At 30.7% G+C, this 22,627-nt stretch overlaps 2 protein-coding genes across 3 annotated transcripts in view; both read left to right on the top strand.

Annotated features, from left to right (window-relative positions):
- The first annotated feature begins 9,607 nt into the window (after window positions 1-9,607).
- LOC127807792 (phosphoglycerate mutase-like protein 1) lies at window positions 9,608-20,950 on the top strand. 2 transcript variants are annotated; one of them, XM_052345900.1, is made up of 10 exons: window positions 9,608-9,741; window positions 11,445-11,506; window positions 11,673-11,780; window positions 12,096-12,175; window positions 12,435-12,597; window positions 18,902-18,976; window positions 19,169-19,257; window positions 20,214-20,333; window positions 20,550-20,594; window positions 20,676-20,950. In XM_052345900.1, the coding sequence occupies exons 2-10, from the start codon at window positions 11,447-11,449 to the stop codon at window positions 20,779-20,781; spliced, it is 846 nt and encodes a 281-aa protein (XP_052201860.1). In that variant the 5' UTR covers window positions 9,608-9,741; window positions 11,445-11,446; the 3' UTR covers window positions 20,782-20,950. The 2 variants fall into 2 exon arrangements, with proteins under 2 accessions (XP_052201860.1, XP_052201859.1); XM_052345899.1 differs by lacking the exon at window positions 11,673-11,780.
- The window catches only part of LOC127807791 (phosphoglycerate mutase-like protein 1), a 41,999-nt gene continuing 29,007 nt past the window's right edge, over window positions 9,636-22,627 (top strand). Inside the window, exon 1 of the mRNA XM_052345898.1 lies at window positions 9,636-9,741. The gene's annotated coding sequence lies outside the window, so the exon portion shown is untranslated. The remainder of the gene's footprint in view (window positions 9,742-22,627) is intronic.

Genomic DNA, 22,627 nt, shown 5'->3' with positions numbered 1-22,627 from the left:
CGGTCGTTGTCACTGTGAGTAGGAGAAAGTCGAGATCGATTGTCACCTTTAGCTTCCAAATCAGTCATGGCTATCGTCGTTTGCCATCATAACCATCGTCATCACCGTCATCGTCATCGTCGCTATCTTCAGCTTACTTCATTCTCTTTGTGCATATATATATATATATATTTAATATCATTTTTTTGTACATGTGTGCATGTAAAATTCACTTAAAATATTTTAAAATATCAGGTGACATGCCATGTCAGCGGGTCATGGATGCTTCTTGAATCAGATTCGGCATGTCAGCGGGTCATGGATGCTTCTTGAATCAGATTCGGCTTGTAGACAAAATTACAATCAATTGATTAAATTGGAATTTTATTGTCAAAATTAAAATTTTTAAATAAAATCATAAAAATGTGAAAAAATTTAAATTTTTCATACTAATGTACCTTACTTTTAACTTTATTTCAGTTAAAGGTTGTTATTTGGCCGTGCATGTACTAAGTGTATTATTAAAAAATACCAACTATGTTGTCATAATTGATATGTTAATACTTATTGAGTCAATTTGTTCATATTAATTAAGTTTTAATGATTAATAAAAAATAATTTTTAATATACAAATTATAGTATTTTTAATGATTAACAAAAAGAGTATTTTTCTTAAATATATTAATTATAATATCAAATTATTTTTTATTAATTTATAAAATATTTTTTTCATAACATATGTATTACCAAAAATATTATTTTCTGTTAAAAATATTTTTAAATATTTTTTAGATTAATTTATTAAATATTTTCATAGCATATGCATAATCAAAAATATTATTTTCTATTAAAACTATTTTTTAAATATATTTTTAATATTAATTTATTAAATATTCTTTAGTGAAAATTGCAAAAAACAAACCCGCATAAATACAAAATTCATTTTTAGCCTTTTTTTTTGACAAAAAAACATTTTTACCCCCTACAAGCAAAGTGAAAATTGCAAAAAACAACTCTGCACAAATACAAAATTTGTTTTTAGCACCTTTTTGACAAAAAAACGTTTTTACCCCCTACAAACAAATAGTTGTAAAACATAGTCACTTTATCACTTTTCACCCCAACCTTTGACTTTTTAACACCCCACTTTAATTAAAAACTAAGAATAAAAATAATGACAATAAATTACCAAATAACCCTCAATACAAAACAAACAAAAGGGTTAAATTTTTATTTAACCCCACAATCAAATCCGAGAAACCCCTCGTAATTATAATAATAAATTTTTAACTATTAGAGTATTATTATTATTTCTCAATACTAATTCTTATTTTTAATAATTTAATACTGGGCGGGTCTTGAACCCACGAAATCCCCCATCCCTTTTTTATTATTAAATATATATGTATTATTACATATAAATAAAATTAAATAAATAATAATAATTGAAATGTTTAAATATATATGAATTATTAAATAAATAATTGAAAAATTGTTATTCAATGATTATTATTTTATTTTTCAATTGTAACAATAATTGCAAATCATAATTATAATAATAAATTTTCAATTATTAAATTATTATTATTTTCTAATAATTACTATTATTTTTTAGTAATTTAATAACTAGTTGGGTCTCGAACCACGTTTGATTCCCCCTAAAAATATAATTTATTACTAAATAATTTTTTAATAATTATTATTTTTTTAATTTTTAATGCTAATGGAACACACTAATTCGAAAAAAAAATTAAGAAGAATTAAAAACATTCATTTCTAGGCTTTGTGGGCCACAAAGCTTGATCGGGCCTTGTGGGCAACAAAACCCAATAGCTGGGTCTTGTGGCCCATAAAGCCCCTTTTTTTTTTTTTTTGGTTTTTTTCAAGTTGTCTACTAGTAGTCTCAAAAAATAAATTATTGTTAAGAAATTACACTTTTATTCTTGAGTAAGTTTATTACCATAACATTATCTTTATTTTGTCTAATATTAATTAGAATAATTAATCATGTATTGGTTGTGTTGATAGTGGATGGGCATCCTAACACAAAATGAAAGATAATGATATTTGTTGTGATATATACATTCAATTAACTCAATAAACGTAAAAAAAAACATCATTTTAGTGCTAATGGAATACACTAATTTGAAGAAAAAATCAAGAAAAATTAAAAAAAAAATCATTTTCGAGTTTTGTAGGCCACAAAGCCGGATGGCCGAGTTTTGTGGGCCATAAAGCCCGATCGGGCCTTGTCGGCAACAAAGCTCAATGGTCGGGTTTTTTTTTGGCAGTGAGATTTTTTCAAGTTGTCCACTAGTTGTCTAAAAAAATAAATTATTGTTAAGAAATTACACTTTTATTTTTGAATAAATTTATTATCATAGCATTATCCTTGTTTTGTCAAATATTAATTAGAACAATTAATCATGTATTGGTTGTGTTAATAGTGGATGGACATCCTCACACAAAGTGAAAGATAATAACGTTTATTGTGATATATACTTTCAATTAACCCAATAAACGTAAAAAGACCTCATTTTAGTGTTAATGAAACACACTAATTTGAAGGAAAAATAAAGAAAAAATAAAAAATATATATATTTTCGGGCTTTGTGAACCACAGAGCCTGATGGCCGAGTTTTGTGGGCCACAAAACTTGATTTTTTTTTTTTTTTTGCAATGGGATTTTTTTCAAGTTGCCCACTAATAGTCTCAAAAAATAAATTATTGTTAAGAAATTACACTTTTATTCTTGAATAAGTTTATTATTATAGCATTATCTTTGTTTTGTCCAATATTAGTTAGAACAATTAATCATGTATTGGTTGTGTTGATAGCGGATGGACATCCTCACACAAAGTGAAAAATAATAATGTTTGTTGTTATATATACATTCAATTAACCCAATAAACGTAAAAAAACATCATTTTAGTGTTAATAGAACACACTAATTTGAAGGAAAAATCAAGAAAAATTAAAAAAAAAATATTTCCAGGCTTTGTGGGCCATAAAGCCCGATAGCGGACTTTGTGGGCAACAAAGCGCGATGGGTGGGTTTTGTGGGCCACAAAGCCCGATTTTTTTTTTTTTTTTTTTTTTTTTTTGCAATGAGATTTTTTCAAGTTGTCCACTAGTAGTCTCAAAAAATAAATTATTGTTAAGAAATTACACTTTTATTCTTGAGTAAGTTTATTATCATAACATTATCTTTGTTTTGTTTAATATTAATTAGAACAATTAATCATGTATTAGTTATGTTGATAGTGGATGGATATCCTTACACAAAGTGAAAGATAATGATGTTTGTTGTGATATGTATATTCAATTAACCCAATAAACATAAAAAAACATCATTTTAGTGCTAATGAAACACATTAATTTAAAAGAAAAATCAAGAAAAATTAAAAAAATTCATTTCCGGGCTTTGTGGGCCACAAAGCTTGATGAAGGACTTTATGGGCCACAAAGCCCGATGGCGGGGTTTTGTGGGCCACAAAGCTCGTTTTTTTTTTTTTTTTTGAATGGAATTTTTTCAAGTTGCCCACTAGTAGCCTCAAAAAATAAATTATTATTAAGAAATTACACTTTTGTTCTTGAGTAAGTTTATTATCATAACATTATCTTTGTTTTATCTAATATTAACTAGAACACTTAATCATGTATTGGTTGTGTTAATAGTAGATGAACATCCTCATACAAAGTGAAAGATAATGATGTTTGTTGTGATATATACATTCAAATAACCCAATAAATGTAAAAAGACATTATTTTACTATTAATGGAACACATTAATTTGAAAAAAATATCAAGAAAAATTAAAAAAAATTATTTTCAAACTTTGTGGGTCACAAATCCTGACCATCAGGCTTTGTTGCCCACAAGGCCTAATGGCGGACTTTCTAGGCCACAAAGCCCGATGGCGAGCTTTGTGGGCCATAAAGCTCGATCGGGTCTTGTGGGCAACAAAACAAAGCCCAATGGCTGGGTTTTGTGGCCCACAAAGCCTTTTTTTTTTTTTTTCCAATGGGATTTTTTCAAATTGCCTACTAGTCGTCTCAAAAAATAAATTATTGTTAAGAAATTACACTTTTATTCTTGAGTAAGTTTATTATCATAGCATTATCTTTGTTTTTTTCAATATTAGTTATAACAATTAATTATGTATTGGTTGTATTGATAGTGGATGGATATCCTAACACAAAGTGAATGATAATAATGTTTGTTGTTATATATACATTCAATTAACCCAATAAACGTAAAAAATATTATTTTAATGCGAATGGAACACACTAATTTGAAGGAAAAATCAAGAAAAATTAAAAAGAATTCATTTTCGGGCTTTGTGGGCCACAAAGCCCGATGGCGAGGTTTTGTGGGCCACAAAGCCCGATTTTTTATTTTTTTTTTGCAATGAGATTTTTTTAAGTTGTCCATTAGTAGTCTCAAAAAATAAATTATTGTTAAGAAATTACACTTTTATTCTTGAATAAGTTTATTATCATAGCATTATCTTTGTTTTGTCCAATATTAGCTAAAACAATTAATCATGTATTAGTTGTGTTGATACTGGATGGAAATTCTCACACAAAGTGAAAGATATTGATGTTTGTTGTGATATATACATTCAATTAACCCAATAAACGTAGAAAAACATCTTTTTAGTGCTAATGAAACACATTAATTTGAAGGAAAAATCAAGAAAAATTAAAAGAAAAAAATTTCAGGCTTTGTGGGCCACAAAACCTGATTTTTTTTTTTTTTTTTTTGCAATGGAATTTTTTCAAGTTATCCACTAGTAGTTTCAAAAAATAAATTATTGTTAAGAAATTATACTTTTATTCTTGAGTAAATTTATTATCATAGCATTATCTTTGTTTTATCAAATATTAACTAGAACAATTAATCATGTATTGGTTGTGTTGATAGTGGATGGACATCCTCACACAAAGTGAAAGATAATGATATTTGTTGTGATATATACATTCAATTAACCCAATAAAATTAAAAAAAGTTATTTTAGTACTAATGGAACACAATAATTTCAAGGAAAAATCAAGAAAAATTAAAAAAATTATTTTCGGTCTTTGTAGGCCACAAAGCCCCGATCGGGCCTTATGGGCAACAAAGCCCGATGGGCGAATTTTGTGGCCTAGAAAGCCCGATTTTTTTCTTTTTTTTTGCAAAGCCCAATCAGATTTTGTGGCTCTCAAAGCCCAATCGAGCTTAATAAGGAACAAAACCCGATCGGGCTTTGTGGGCCACAAAACTCGATAACGATTTGCAGTTCCGAATTTTTTCCCCCCCCAAATTAGTATAGATTTGGAATGGTATCTATCAAAATATATTCTGCTCACAACCACAATCATTTTACATAGCCTTAATGAGCAATGTGAAGACAAACATTATTTTAAAAAACAAAACAAAAACAAATCAAATCTATATCTTGAGATTAAGTGAAATTATTTGTTAGAGAGAAAGAAATTTGTTGAATGGGACTTTAGTAAGGTCGTTACGATTGATGAAGAAGATTGAATGACCCAACCAACAAAAAGATTGAATGTATGAAAAATGACTGAGTTTTGATAGTTTGATAATGGAGAGAAATAGAGTAACGTGAATGTTGGAAGAGGAGAGAGAAGAAAGGTTATATGAAAAAGATAATGGTATTTTGGTAAATGAAGCTAAAGACAATGTGGGTTTTCTATTTTAAAATCTCATTAAGGGTATTTCTAGTATCTTGCATAAAAGTGGTTATAGGGCGTAATTAGTTTGTTTGAATAATCAAAAATATTTTTTTTTCTATAAAAAGTACAAAAACGATTTTATACATTTGAAATAGGATAATTATGAATTCCTCTCTATTTTTTATACATCATATGTAATATCAAAAATATTATTTTTTATTAAAAATTTAATTAATTTATATAATATTTTTATAACATATATATCTTAAAAAATATTTTAATAACTAAGTGCATGGGTTTGGATTTGACCCAAGACCTCTACTTAATCATTACTTTCCCTTGCTAGTTGATCTACAAACTTCTTTAGTTAAATGTGTGCACATATTAAATTTAAGCTATACTAAACTTTTTTTTGCCTATAACGGTCAAATTTTTTACTGTTGGAAAAGTGTCCAAAATGCCTATAAATACCCCTCAAACTCATTTTTTGAGTATCTAACTGCTTCTATTGCATATCCAAAGCACTTGAAAGCTCTCAAGCCAAACTTCTAAATAATCCGAGATTTTTGAAATATTATTGCACATCCACCAAAAAGCCACAAGGCAACAGAATAAAAGTTCTTCAAGTTTTCTACGACAAATCCAAACTTTTCCATTTGAGATTATAAATTTATTTATTTATTTAAATATTATTGATTTGTATAATTTGTTTTTAATTGCTTATTTGTGTCAAAGTGTGGACAAATTATTTTTAACATTTAAATTACCATTGTGGATTGTATATATTTCCTAGAATCATTAAAATTTAAGTGAATCTAGTTTTCAAGGTATGATAGGAATAAAACATTGGTGTAGTGGTTGCCTAGAATCCGTTGTAATCTAACTTTTAAGATGAGAGTAGTGTAAAAATCTTGGTGAAATTATTTTAATGGAACCCCAAGGGTGGTTAGATATTGAGAGAGTGGACTAGATGTGTCTAAAGACACCGAACCACTATAAATTGTATTGTGTCTCATTATATTTATTTTTGTTATATCTCGTGACTTACCTTTATTATTAATCTCAAATATAATTTATTATCTTTATCAAATATATATTTTCAATAAAATTATTAATTAAAAATATTTATTAAAATTAAGAAAAAATTTAATCTGTTAATTCACCTCTTCTTGAGTGGCCATACTCTAAGGAACCAATAATACTTTATGTTATATGTAATAAGAGTTTTGAATGTGATAACTTACCCAATATATGTTTTTCTTGCACTAAAGGATCGTCAAAGTTTAAAGAGAAATAAATTTCATAAGATAATGGGGGTATTTGATTTAAGTGTTTTAAAGTTTGCACTTAAGACAAATTTGAAAGAAAATAGATGCTTAATTTGGGTTAATTGTCAAATTGGCACTTAATAAGAGGCTAATTGAGTTTTCATAATTTTAAATTGAGATAGCTCTATCGATATCTATACTTCATTAAATATAAAAGAATGGAATGTTAAATTAGTCCTATTTTTTGAGTTAAAACAAAATTTTATCTTTTCTATTTTTAAGAGAGTCAACTAATATTGTATATTTTTAAATTGAGAGACACGTTCATTTTTTATAAGAATGACATTTAAAACAACGTCTAACCCTATTTATAGTTCATTAATAAAGGTAAATTTAAATTTTAAATCAAAATCAAATTGCATCAAACATAATTTGCTAGGTTCTTCCAATTGTGATTGAAATCCCAATTAGTTTGAGTGGTGATCTAATTTGCAACTATGATTATAAATTTTGACAATTAATAAATAACAAGTTAGAGGAGTGTGATTTAAAATGGATTGAGAGGTAGGGCACCGTCTCTTTACGAGAGAGAGAGAGAGAGGGGAAAATTTAAAAATTAAGATAAATTTGTTAAATTATACAATAAATTAATAACAAGGGAGATTTTTGTGACTTTTCAAATATGGGACATGTTTGTGTTTTTTTGTTAACTTTTATGTATGTCTAGTGTAATTTATATATTATTTTTTTAATAACAAAAAGATTACTATAAATTTTCAAAATAAAGAAGAGGTGCATTTAATTTGACCTAATATCTAGATAGATTAGTATAATATTTTTTATTTGTAAAATATCAATTCACAAAACAGATTTGACTCAAAGTCATTTTAGCTCAGAAGTCAACTCACTTGAGAGAGATTAGTATAATTTACTTATTTGTAAACTTTTAAAAAGGGTAAATAGCACCTAAACTCCCTCTATTTAGGTCATTTGCACGATAATTTCAGTGATTCAAAAATGACTTTAGAGATCCTTGTGTTTTGTATACTTTGCTCACCACATTTTCATCACAAATGACGTTTATTAAACCCTAAATAAATTAAATTAAGTTGATTAATCTAATAATCTTCACTAAAAATGATGGGTGGGGAAGAAGGACCCATTATCTTTTAGCAATGGGTTTGCAACTCACCATGGTATTGTTAGAAGTTAATTGGTCCAGCTATAGGTAAGTTTCGATAAAGAAGAAGAAGAAGAAGAACCACAACAACAACAATAGTCATTGGAAGAGCTGCAAGATTTTGGATCCCATTGTTTGTGGTGAAAGCCATTGCCAAAATTGCCATTGTTGCTTCTTTCTTTCTTTGTTTTTTTCTTTGTGTGTGTGTCTGTGTGAGAGAGAGAGAGAGAGAGAGTTGCTGCTAGTTTGATTTCTTATTCTTTACAAACTTGTGAAAATTGATGGCCGAATATAGGTTCAACAAATTGAGGGTCAAATTGAGCCATTCCTCAAATCATCATCACCATCCTCCTTTTCTCTCTTTTTGGCTCTGGACTTAGGACCCATCATTGCTAGAAATGATGGGTTTCGACACTCATTGTTCATCGACAATAGAGTTTTTCTCGTGAAAAACATTAAGTGTCGAAACCCCAATGTTTTCAAAAATGGAAAATGGTCCGTAAGATAGATTATTTTTTCTTTTTACTTTTTGGTGTTTGGTTTTTGTTAATTATAATTACTAGCAATACATCATATATAGGTTAGCAATAGAAATTGTGAGAATCCTCACAATAATTTCAAAATTAGTTGAGAGAGTTTGAGACTTGAGTGATCAAAATGATTTGAAGTGAGCAAATTCAAACCAAAAGATAGTCCAAGAAGATATAGCATGAATCAACAGCACAATTGATTGAATCAAGTCTAAGTGCGTTGATTGAATTAATCAATCAACAAAACTTCTGCTAAAATAATTCAAAGTTGTTAGTTTGTTATTTGGATAATTCAAAGCTATTGGTTTGTTAGCTGAATTAATATTTTAGTTTGTTAGTGTATAAATAAGAATCAATGTGTAGTAAGTGCTCACGTTGATCATTATCATTTTAATTTTTTGTTCATTCCTTTATTTGCTCAATTTTTTTTTTTTTTATAATTTAGGAATAATATTATTCATTTTCAGTAAAGAAGAACAAACAACGGTAATATGATAATTAATATAAAAATATTTAATTGACATTAAACATCTATTTAAAGAATATAAAAAATAAAATGTATCTTATCCAGACAAGCACTTTCAAATACAGTGTCATATCATTGTTATTTATCTCTTAGAGATGAACATCATTATTTATAATTTAATTATTATGATTAATTAATTTTTAATTTCGTTGATTTAGGATTTGCTGAACAAATGCATGCACCTGAAACTGGAATATCAATATGGCATCAATAATATTCTTCCACGGTTGCAATGTAGTGCGCGGCTTTGACTCTGGAGTCCTGAATTAGGGGAGATTTAACTGTTTAGTTTTAGACTTTAATAACTAAAACCAATCAGAAATCACTGGTGGGCGAGACAGTTGTTGACGCGTCAACCATGATTTGCCCCCCGTCACCGTCCTGACCAAGGACGCTCCCTTGTCCATATTAACCACCTCCCCCTCCTTCGCCACCGCCATCCCTCGAATTATTACTCCTCTTCCCTTTAAGCTACTCCGCCGTCCCTCTTTTCTCGGAGCCGCCCCCACTCCGCCGCCGGTTCGTCTCTCGCTCCTCTGCTCCTCTTCCTCCTTCGCCGCCTCCGCTCGCTCTGGTAAAAGCATGCAAGCCTTCGTGCTTCTTTCTTTTTTTTTTTTTTTATGTATGTTTGTGTTCGTTGGATGAGTGAAATGCGAGGTCGTATTGTTGAAACGACAATGATATTGCTAACTCTGGATCTCGATTGGACTGGATGTTGACGAGCGAACGCCTAATCTGGTTTACTAGTTTTCGATCGAATGCGTTCAGTTGGTTTCGGATGTTGTTTCCCTGACATGTTATGTGTTTCGAGGCTAGTCGAAGCTTTCGTTTCGTCTCCACCATGTATATTCCTATTTAATTCTTCTCCAGCTGAGTCAGCAGCGGACATGAAACTGACGCTTTATTCCTTTTTTGTGCGTGCATAGGCGTATTTATACACCCAGTTTGAATGTATGGACGTTCATGTATTTGCGTATATGTTTGTGCTTTGATTTGCGCGGGCGCAATTGGATGCATGTCTATGCTTATCGAATTAAGTTCAATCACGTAAATTCAAAATCTTGGGGCCCGGGGAGAATGGAAGGTTGCTTCCGTTAGTGAACTCTGGATCTGGAGGCTTACGAAAACTAACTTTTTTTTTTTTTTTTGTCTAGATTTGAAACATGGTGGTTACTTATGTTGTTTTTCTCTTTATATTTGGTATTGACAGCAGTTTTTTTTTTTTTTTTCTTTTTTTTAAATGTTCTCTTGATCCCAGTTCTGTGGCACAGATGCACGATGTAAAACCTAGGATCATGCATAAACGCAGATCAGAAGTTCCTGAATGTTACTACTTCACTATCACTGTGATTTGTTATTCTGTGAAACTTTTCGACCAGCATTTCATATTGCCAAAAGGAACAAAACTGTATAGCCCAAAGCATATAAAGTCAAAGGAAACAAGAACTATAATTACCGTGTTTCTGGTGAAGGCAAATGTGACAGCCCCAAGAATTAGGAAAATATTTTCTTATTTTTATTTTCAATTGTAATATATATTTATTTAGTAGTTAGTTCTAGGAATTACAGTTATGTTTAAGGAATTACAGTTATGGAGTAGTGGAGAGATAGTGGAGCGATTTAGGAGCAGTTACTGATAGTGAAGGATATGGTAACTGCCTTGTAGGATTTGGGATAACTTATATATAAAGCTATGCCCTCACTGCCAAGGCATCGTGTTTTGAATTATCACGAAGAATATTGAATTCTCTCTATTTTTCCCATAATTCTTGCTATTTCTCCCTCAACTCCCTGTTCTATCTTCCAAGGAAGTATCAGTTAGGACGTTAGGACTGGGTAACAAGGAACATCTGGTAATGGAAATGTGTGTGTGAGGTTGTTGTGGGGGGGGATTCATAACCTGTGACGTGTTGGAACCTGCATGTGTGAGACGTCTGCTGCCGTTCTGGTGTACTACTGGGATTGATTATGTATTATTTATCAGTTACGTGTGAAATTATGTGCATTATTTTGCCAGGTTAACAATCGAGGCTTTGTGGTTTCTATTGCTTGAGGTGTCAGATAGCTAGATCATCCCATGACTGAATTGTTTTCGTGTGTATCCACTTGCTTAATAGATACTTTGTTTGGTATGAATAAATTCTTGTGATGTAGCCCTGAAATTTGATACATGGGTTATTACGTTAATCCTAAACTTGGAATTCATTGTGATTGGCATTTCTGGAGCTCATATATTGTCTATGTTTCGAAATAATCTTTGCCTTCAATGTCTAGCAGATATGGAATCCAGTTTGGGCCCGAGTTTATATCCATTACACCGTTGTAAAACAATTCACCTGGTTTGTGCCTCTTCCTCTTTCATTTCTTTGTCTCACATTCTCAATGATAGCAGAAAGGTCCAGTGACCTTCGGATCTGAAGCTGTCACATGCTTGATCAGAATTCTATTTTTTTGTTTTCACTTGCATTGCCCATGGCCTTTTAGTCTTAATACCAATTTGTGTAGGTGAGGCATGCACAAGCCATCCATAATGTAGAAGGTGAGAAGGACCATGATGCATATTTATCGGAAGAATTCTTTAATCCACATCTCTCCCCCCTTGGCTGGCAGCAGGTGATAGCCATATAGAGATATTTAGAACAATGTGAATTTGTAAATGCTACTATTTCATGCATTTTATTTAAGCAGTCTAGTTTAAATCTGTTTTAAGTGAAGATATATAGATAGTTTCTACATGGTTTTGCATGAATTATTTGATTTTGGTTTCCTTTTATTTTTTTCCTAGTAGGAACCTTTTTCTTATAAACAAGAACTGGTTGGATGTGAAATTTCTTAGGCTTTCTTTATATTTGCTCATCTGTTATATTCTTGAGACAGGTATCTCAATCTATTGAAGAATGCTTCTGATAAACTTTGTACTTGTGACAGGTAGATAACCTACGGAAACATGATAAGTCTCGTGGGATTTCCAAGAATATCGAATTAGTCATTGTTTCGCCTTTGTTAAGGTACAAGTCATACTTCCTGTCCCTGCTGAAGCTTGGCTTAAATTGTATGAAGTTCTCTGTAGGAAAGCTTGTCATTTTGTGGTTATTTATGTGAGAAAGAAAAAAAATAAAATAAAGATGGCGATAATAACGGACTGCAGAATATATTAATATTCGTGGATGATTTTCTTGCATTAATTATGGCTGCCTAAAGCACCTTTTCATCATTGAAGCTGTTTCAAAGTAAAATACGTTATGGTTACTAATGTCTCAATTGTAGGACCATGCAAACAGCAGCTGGAGTTTTCGGTAGTGGAGGTTACACAGATGGGGTTGGTGCACCTCCTTTAATGGTGGAAAATGCTGGGAATAGTAGCCGTCCAGCAATTTCAAGTCTTAATTGTCCGCCATTCATTGCAATGGAGCTTTGTCGAGAACGTTTGGTATGTGGCATGTGATAATGATGAAAAATCAAGAAATACAATGCAACTGTTATAAAGTATATGGCTCTCAAGAAATCCTTGAATCTCCTTTCCTCCCTTTTTAAGCTGCTTTTCACAATAAAGATAAGTTAACCAAAAGAAACTGACATGGCCTTAAAACCCAATAGGGCTTAACCAACAAAACTAGAAGTCTTGGTATGTGACTATAAAGAACAAGAATTAGAAAGCAATACCATAATTAGCAATAATTAAAGATTATGAGTGAGATTTAGTGAAAAATAATTAAGAAATATGACAAAATAATTAAAGATGATGGGTGAAATAATTGAGAAATGTGGGAGACAAATTAAGGTGTAGACAGATAATCAAAAATAATGAGTGAAATAATTGAGAAATGTTGGAGACAAAGTAGAGTGTGGACAAATAATTAAAGATTATGAGTGAGATTTAGTGAAAAATAATTAAGAAATATGATAAAATAATTAAAGATGATGGGTGAAATAATTGAGAAATATGGGAGACAAATTAAGGTATGGACAAATAATCAAAGATAATGAGTGACATAATTGAGAAATGTTGGAGACAAAATAGGGTGTGGACAAATAATTAAAGATTATGAGTGAGATTTAGTGGAAAATAATTAAGAAAGATGACAAAATAATTAAAGATGATGAGTGAAATAATTGGGAAATGTGGGAGACAAGGTAAGGTGTGAATAAATAATCAAAGATAATTGGTGAAATAATTGAGAAATGTGGGAGACAAAGTAAGGTGTGAATAAATAATTAAAGATTTTTAGTTAAATTTAGTGAAAAATAATTAAGAAATGTGACAAAATAATTAAAAATAGTGGGTCACTACAATTATGCTAAGCTTAACTCAACTTTCTATAAATAGAGAAAATTTGAAAAACTTGAGGACTTAGATTAGAAAGAAAAAGGTTGTAAGAAAAAAAGATTTGAGAGTGGGAGAAATTTGGAAAAGAGAAAGAAAAAAAAATAGAGAGAGAAAAATACCAAGAAATTTTCAAAAAAATTCTATCGGCTGGGTTTAGTAGTTTATGTGAAAATTTGTGACAAAAGACGTTGTTGGATATGCAAATTGAGGTTTCATCGCAATATTGAAAAATACCGAATCGCTCCGCGGAACGGTGAGTTATCTTCAAAAATTTCAAAAATATGAGAATGATATTTTAGAATTTTTGATGATGAAATTGGAAGAGAAATGCATGATTAGTATTTATTATGGATTTTTTTGAAGCAATAGATGTTTGAAAATTAAAGAGAAAATGAGAAATAAATAAAAGATGGATTCTAAAAATTATGAGAAAATTTATGGGGCTTAGGAATATTGCTTTAGGAATTATTGAGAAGAGAAATTGAGAAAATTTTATGAGGAAGTATTTATTTCATAATCTTGAGGAAATAATAGGAGAAAATAAGAGAAATTAGAAAAATTAGAAATCTGATTTTCTTAAATAATTATGATGCTCATAATATGCCAAGGTTCATAATTGAGTATGATTGGAAGTCTGACGCGAATTTTGAGATAAAATTATGCTAAGGACAAAATTATCTTTTTACAAGGTAAGTGGTACTTCCTAACTGAATTTATTTTTATGAAAATACTTAGTTTGTAAGTGGTTCGATCTAAAATCTGATTTTACGTAAATGATTTTATCATGTTGTCATGCCTTGATGTGAATATGTCATGTAAATTGCATTTACATCTTTGATTTATGAAATATGCATATAAGCATGATGAGATTCACAGTCATACGTTGCATGGGTTTGGGATTAGGTACTGGCTCCGTTACTTTGCCAAGGGTGCACCCATACACCTCGATCTAGCAGGGAGACTAGAAAAATGACGGGTAATCTTAAGGTGCAATCGACCCAAACATGAGAGTTATGATGTTGTGTGCATTGCATACATACATGAGCATTAAATGTTTTGTATCCTTACTTAGATGATTCATCATCTAATCTGGGTTTTGCCTCTGGAATATTCAAACGTTCCACATGAAGATAGTAGCAGAAACGAGGATGAATAAGGCATGTAATGGCACTTAGCAAAGTGCATAATGAGTTGTATGATCAATTGAACGTATGTTATGTTGCTCATGTATTTAAGTTCTGTTATTTCGAATTCTAAATGTTTGAGAAATGATTATGTAAAACCCTATTTAGGGTTAATGTTAGTTGAAAACTTATGATTAAGTCATATTGAGAAATTTATGTTCTCGTGATGTAAGAGCTGATTTTTTATTAATGTTATGATATTAGATTCGATTCTAGTTTCCGCATTTAATGTTTATGATAATTCTCCTTGGAGATAAATGAATGAAAATTTTGGGATGTATAAGAGCAATGATATGGTTTAGTCTTAGTTTTAGTAGTATAAAAAAAAAAATTCATCGTAGAATTGTCCTGACTTATAACGCGCTCGGAAAACAGAGCGTTACAAATGTGATCTTTAAATTGGAGAGCATATTTGATGAATGGAACAAGGCATTCTAGTGTCTATACACAAGAACAAAAGAGATGTTTAAAGTTGTAAAAATTATAAAAGGATCAAACTAACGGTTTACATTATGAAACTTTGGGAAATGCTGAAAATAAATTAGTTTTATGCTTAGTAGGTTAATAATGGAAGTTGTTAGAAATGGCACACACCAAGAGGGGGGTGAATTGGTTATTTTAAAAACTTGATTTAGAACTTTGAAATCCTTTTGATTGAAAATAAAAATTCAATGCAAGTGAGGATAATGAAATGCTAGCAATAATAAACAAATCAAAAAACATAAGTAAGAGAGAACACAAAGATTTATAGTGGTTCGGCTTAACCCAAGCCTAATCCACTACCTTAGCTCCTCACTAAGGATTTTTTAAACCATCCACTATCAACCCCCTACTCAACCCGAGTTGATCCTCTAGTCCAAGACTAGGAATTACAACCTCTCACTTAAATGGGCCCTCTAACTACACAAGATAGGAAAATAACAACGATACAAATGAAATAGAGAAGCTAAGAGTTTAACACTCTTAATTACAAGTTCTCTCACAATGAAAACAAGGCTTAATAATAAATTTACAATGATAGAACAACGAAGTCTTGGAGAGAAAATACAACAGTGAAAGCGCAAATATTATAAACTCGAGTAAAAATGATTTGAACTCTTTAGATCAACTCGTTCCCATCCATTAGCCTTCTCTTCATCATCCATGACATGTGTATATAAGTGTCCCACAAAGTTGAAGACAAATATATCCGTTTGGAGCCGTTGGGATTTGAAAAAATAGCCGTTGGAAGCTTTCTGCAAAAGATATAGTCGATAAAAGAAAATGCATAGTTGACTATTTTTACAAATAAAACAAAACATAGTCGACAGACAAAAACGCATAGTTGACTATCTTATAACACAAATTTTCCATAGTCGACAAATACATAAACATAGTCGACAGATGCAAAAATATGAAAAGGATTTTGAATTTTATGAACAAAAATAGTTGACAGATGAAAAGCCATAGTCGACTATCCTTACACGATAGTCGACAGAGTGAAAAATAGTCGACAGAAGTCTTAAATAGTCGACAGATCAAATCAGCATAGTCGACTATTCTTATGCATAGTCGACTATCCTTAACAGTATAGTCGACTATTTTCAGGCATAGTCAACAGAATGAACCGCATAATCGACTATCCATTTTGAAAAAATGAAAACTTAACAAATCCTCATTTCGATTCTTTTGATAGAAAGTTGAGATTATCAAAAACATATTTATTTTGAATCTAAACACACTCAACCACACTTCAACATTTCTCCTATATAAATTTTCATAACTTTGCTTCAAGGAGATTTAAAGATTGTTTTTCACATTCATGTAAATTGATTAAAAATAAACTTATTCATAAAGATTTACTCATAAAGATTTAGAGATTGATTTTCATATAGTCATTATCAAAACCACTATTTTATTATCCAAGAGTAAAATATCAGAAGTCACATACTTGCTAGGATGCCTCATAGAAAGTTCTAGAGATAAATAAAAAAGATTTATATCTGGTGTTTATAGATTTAGGAAAACCTACAACAAAGTTCCTAAAAAAGTCTTAAGAAGGGTTCTGGAGAAGAAGGGAGTTAAAGTTGGTTATATACATGTTACTAAAGACATATATCTTGGAGCAAAAACATGTATTATATATGGTGTTGTTTTCCATGCTGGACAAGTTGGTTTCACAATATCAACCATGTGATAGAACATGACCATATTAATTATCTTCATTTATCGCCATTTCATGAAACTTTTCCATATGAGTGAAGACGGCATCAATTTATGGTTAGTGACCTCGTTTCACAACCCCAAGTTTTTCATGTGACGATGACTGCATGCTTTGCCTGATTGGGGAAGTATAGGTGAACAATTATGAGAAAACTTGGTATATATTTCTCTAATCTTCACTAGGAATGGTTACAATATATATAGAAGAAAGAAATCAATCAAATCCTTATAACTAAGGAAAAAAAGAAAGAATTCTAATTACATAAATTACTAATTAACATCAATCAATTAATCAATCCCACCAATTAAGATTGATTATAATCAATCTGATCAATTGTGAGATAAGATTGATTATAATCAATTCCATAAATTGTGATATAATTGAGATTGATAATCAATCTCATAAATTTGTGAGATTTGATATTCCAACAATAGGCAATGCCCTTAGTCTTAGAGTGAGAGTAAAAGGAATATCTATTTGGGGGGAATCTCTGTCTTACATTAGTTTACAATGTGGTACCAAGGGTTTACAGTTTTTATCTGAAGATTTTTGTATATCCTGGCACTTTTATATTTTAGATAGATTACCTGTATCAACTATTTTATCCTTCCATCACTTTTCATAATTGAATTACCATTTGCACATGTATTTTTCCTTTAGGGGGCGTTTGGTATAGGAGAAATTTTAAGATTTCTGGGAATGTTAGGTTGTGAATCTGTATTCTCATATTTGATACAACTTTTTTATAAAAAGAATCCTGCGAAATAGGATTCCCGAAAATAATTTTTAAGTAACTTTTCCACAAAAAGATTTTTATGAAGGGTTGTGAATCTAAGTTTCCCATGAATTTGGGAATGTTTTTAACAAATAAAAAGACTAAAACACCCCTTACCCTTTTATAATCCCATACAAACATATTATATATATTATATATATGTAATATATTTATATTAAATATATTATATATTAAATATAAAAATATATTATAATATATTTATATTATTTATTATAAAATATTATATATATTTAAGTAGATATTCATACAAACATATATATTATGTATATATTATATATATATATACACATGCATTTATATACATAATGTGTAAAAAAATAATATTTTTGTTATTTTCTAAAGATATTGTGGATCTCAATATTTTATATAGTAGAATAAATTTATTATTTTTAAATAAAAAATTAAATAAGGGTAATTTTGAAAAAAGAACATGAATTCTCAAGAATGTTATGTTTAAATCAAACATATGAATGTAAAATTCTCAATATCCCTAAGAATGTTTAAATTTATCCAAACGTAGAATTGCGAAAATCATGGGAATTAAAGATTTCAAGAACATTTTCAAGAATCATGAATTTTAGAAATTTAAAAACTTCTCCCATACCAAACGCCCCTTAATTTCAGGGATTTGGTTTCATGGCAGTCTAGTAGGATGTTTATTAAATAAGGTGACATTTATGAATGTTAGGTAACTTAGGGGCAAATACCTTCTGCCCTTCTGTGCTTGGAACAAATACACATACTCCCTATGTACTTGCATTAGCTCTTTAACTCCCATGTTATTTTGGACTAAAGTTAGATATAATGGAGCATGTATTTCGCCTGCCACTTTGACCCTCTATATTTTTTGTGAATACTACATCAGACTAACTTCTTCTTTCCCACTAAATCTGTTATTGACCATCAAGAAATTTACATTTCAATTCAAAGAATAAGGGGTTCTGTGTTGACTTTTTGAGTATATGGTGGTTGTGCCTTTGGGGTCAGAGTATAAGGGGGTAAAAGGTAATTATGCCTTAAATTTAGTGATTTTTGTTACTGCTGGTTACCTTGTTTTAGTTATCTGGATTTCTGATTATGAAGCATGCATCTCCACAGGGCCATTGTTTTACAGCCACACTCGGAGTTTATAATTAATAGCACCTTCCAACTTTTTTTTAATCTTTTGTTGTCATCCCTTCACTTAATGGCATTTAGATTGATCGACATCTGTGCTAAATGCAGGGAGTTAATCCATGTGATAGGAGGAAAAACATCAGTGAATATAAGCCACTCTTTCCAGCTATTGATTTTTCACTGGCAAGTGCTTTTTTATAAGTGTCATTTACCCATGTTGAAACTTTCCCGTGGTTATATTGATCTATGGATATAGCTTTTTTGGGTTGGAAAAATCATCTCAGGATTCACCCATCCCCAATCTTCTCCTGGGAAAAGGAAAATTACTTAGGTTTATGGATAGCATATCACTGTGAATGTTTGTGTATTTTACAGATAGAGAGCGATCCTGACATTTTGTGGAGGCCTGACTGGAGAGAGAAGGATGAAGAACTTGCTGCGAGGGGAATGAAATTTCTGAACTGGTGTTTCCTTATCTCTGTTGCCTGAATATCTGGGCTTGAATTTTGATGTTCCTATGTTAAGTCTTCTGCCATTTGAAATCGGGAATTTTCTTGGCTGCAGAAAACTAATATGCCCTCACAAATTTAGCATCAAATTTGGCAACTTTTTCATATAAGATTGTTTTTTCTTTTTTGGTTTTCTCCTTAGACCAAGCCACTTAGTCAGGTTAAGGTTTGATATGTTGTTGTTGCTTTGTTTTCTCCTTAGAAATTCAGAGTTTGCTTTGAGGATCACACACCAATTGATATTTGCAAGTCATGGCTGTTCTGTGGTTCTTCCAGGAAATAATTTGCTGTTGTGGAATCTTAATTAGTGTGTTATCTCTTAAGATTTTTTCACATTGATACACTTGCATCTAATTTGTTCATGGACATCATAAACCGCCATTATTGGAGATTCCTTCTTTCCCTTATCTGTCTGGAAAGTGACCCCTTTCCTGAGCACATTGGTGAATCTGAACAACAGAGAAGCCTGTTGGAATTTATTATCTACTAGCAGAAATATTTGAGATACAAAATGGCCTTCTAGTTTTTGTTGTTCTGCTTTCGTCCGAATGATCCTTGCATCTTTTTCTTGGTACTGTTAATCTGTAATGAGGTGTTCTGAAAGTTTATTTCACATTTGGCCAATACAAGGTAATAAATAGCACATTGAGCTTTGTTGATGGTCTCATACTGCTTTTCTCTAAACATGCATCCAATCCATTATGGCTGGGAGTCTAGTATATATTCACTTAGCCGAACCACATAATTGGATTAAGACTTGCGATTTTTGCATGAATTTGATCCTTTATGGTAAATGTAGCAGTTGTGTGAGTGTGTGTGTTAGCTATAGAGAGATTCATCAATACATAATTGATGTAAAAGTTAATTGGCAATTTCTTGTTCTCATTTTGTTATATGATTATTTTGTCCAGGTTGTGGACACGAAGAGAGAAGGAGATTGCAGTTGTTACCCACAGTGCATTCTTGCTTCACACCCTAAGTGCATTTGGAAATGATTGCCATCCAGTTATACAAAATGAGATACGCAGCCCGTAAGCATATCATTGACTGATATTAAGGTTTACTTGTTAGAGAGCAGCATATCTTATATATATATATTAAGGTCTGACATTGCAATGACAGGCAATTGGATACAGGCACATTAATAACTCTCACGATTCACTGTTCTTTACAACATGTCAAAATTGTAGCCTGATATTATCTTTCAATGAAACTGACTAATTGCTCCCTGTGATCTTTTTATTCAGCTTCAAGAATTGTGAGCTGCGTTCGGTTGTAATTGTCGACAGAAGGTAAGTCTTGTCATTCTCGTAACCAGAAAAATACGGGCCTGGTGCTTTTTTGGGAAAGTAATCTCTGTATTCGCTTTACAGCATGATGGGGTCAGATTCTTCTACTACTAACTATCCTGGAAATATACCTAGTGGAGCCGATCTTCCTAGTGATGCTGAAAAGGAGAGCGCTGAAGTGCCAAAATAACTGTTGGCAGTGGATTTGCGTTGACAGTGATAATACAACTCTTTGGAAATTTGAATTGCTATTGCCTGTTTTGTGCCCGATTCTTCTTGTTGACTAGCAAGACCTTTTTAAGTTCACCTAGTGCCCCAAATTTTCTTGGGACAGGTTAAGAGTATTTGCCATAATTGAATTCATGTAGGTTGTTTTTTCTTTTTACTTTTTAGTGATCAAGAAGATTTAAAGTGAGTAAATTCAAACAAAAAGATAGTCCAAGAAGATAATTGATTGAATCAAGTCTAAGTGCGTTGATTGAATTAATCAAGCAACAAAACTTCTGCTAAAATAATAATTCAAAGTTGTTAGTTTGTTATTTGGATAATTCAAAGTTATTGGTTTGTTAGCTGAATTAATATTTTAGTTTGTTAGTGTATAAATAAGAATCAATGTGTAGTAAGTGCTCACGTTGATCATTATCATTTTTTTATCAAAAAAATACATAAATATTTTGTTCATTCTTTTATTCGCTCAATTTTTTTTTATGATTTAATATAATTGAAGAATAATATTATTCATTTTCAATAAAGATGAATAATTATAATATGATAATCAATATAGAAATGTTTAATTGACATTATACATCTATTTAAAGAATATAAAAAAAAAAAAAATTGTTAAGCGTCATTTTATCTTATTCAGACACAAACATTTTCATGTGGAGTGTCATATCATTGTTATTCATGTCTTAGAGATGAATATCATTATTTATAATTTAATTATGATTACTTAATTTTTAATTTAGTTGATTTAGGATTTGCTGAACAAATGCATGCACCCGAAACTGGAATATCAATATGGCATCAATAATATTCTTCCATGGTTGCAATGTAGTGCACGGCTTTGACTCTGGAGTCCAAGGTTGTTGGTGGAAAGATGAGGTCTGCCCTGAATTAGAGGAGATTTGTTAACTGTTTAGTTTTAGACTTTAATAACTAAAACCAATCAGAAATCACTGGTTGATTTAATTCGGAATGCGCAGTGGGGATCTTCAGCCACATATAGCCTCATTAGATAGGCAGCACTATTGGCAAAGGAATTGTCTTTGGATTAGGTGATATCCTTTTTATTTTTAGTTTTTTTGGTTAATAAATGATTTACCGTCACTACTTTTTAAATGTAAATTGGATAAAATTATTAGATAGGTATAAAATCATGTGTACTAAATAAATAATAAAAATGTGTAGGTCAACTTGCCCAATAGATTGAATCTTGATAATTGAGGAAGCTATTATATCACCATGTCAATCAATCTTTGAGTTTTAATTTGTGAATAATATTTAAAAAAATTAAATTATTGTTGTCAATATACAATAATAAATTTATTTTAATTGAGATTATTGTTATTAGGCCACTAAGTCTGCATTAGTGTAAATACTTTGATGTTTAATTAAACATTAAGGATATTGGAAATTGTACAACATAATTTTTACTAGTATTAGGGATGTACTTTTTTTAGAATATGTGTTTGCTTATTTATTGAGGGACATGGAGTAATCTTAAGTTTATTAGGATTAGAACCCTTCTAGATAATATTCATCTCTTATAGATGATATTTATTATCTCGAAAGAATTTTCAGATATTAGAATTATCTTGATTTGAGCTTTGTATGGGGCCATCCTTGTAATCGGAGGAGCTCTTAGGGCCAGCCCATTAAAAAGGAACATAGCTTAGGTAGAACTTCACTCGACTTTTGGTCCCGAGTAGATGATCGGATTACATTAAGATGATGACGTAGGTGAGACTAGGACAGAGTAGGGACGCTATGCAATATAGCTCCCTAGTCTTTTGTGGATGACTAGTTCCTTCATA

The sequence above is a fragment of the Diospyros lotus genome, chromosome 8, assembly GCF_014633365.1.
Source record: "Diospyros lotus cultivar Yz01 chromosome 8, ASM1463336v1, whole genome shotgun sequence".
Taxonomy (NCBI): Eukaryota; Viridiplantae; Streptophyta; class Magnoliopsida; order Ericales; family Ebenaceae; genus Diospyros; species Diospyros lotus.
The sequence above is the reverse complement of the archived record's forward strand: the minus strand, read 5'-3'. Positions and strand labels throughout refer to the sequence as shown.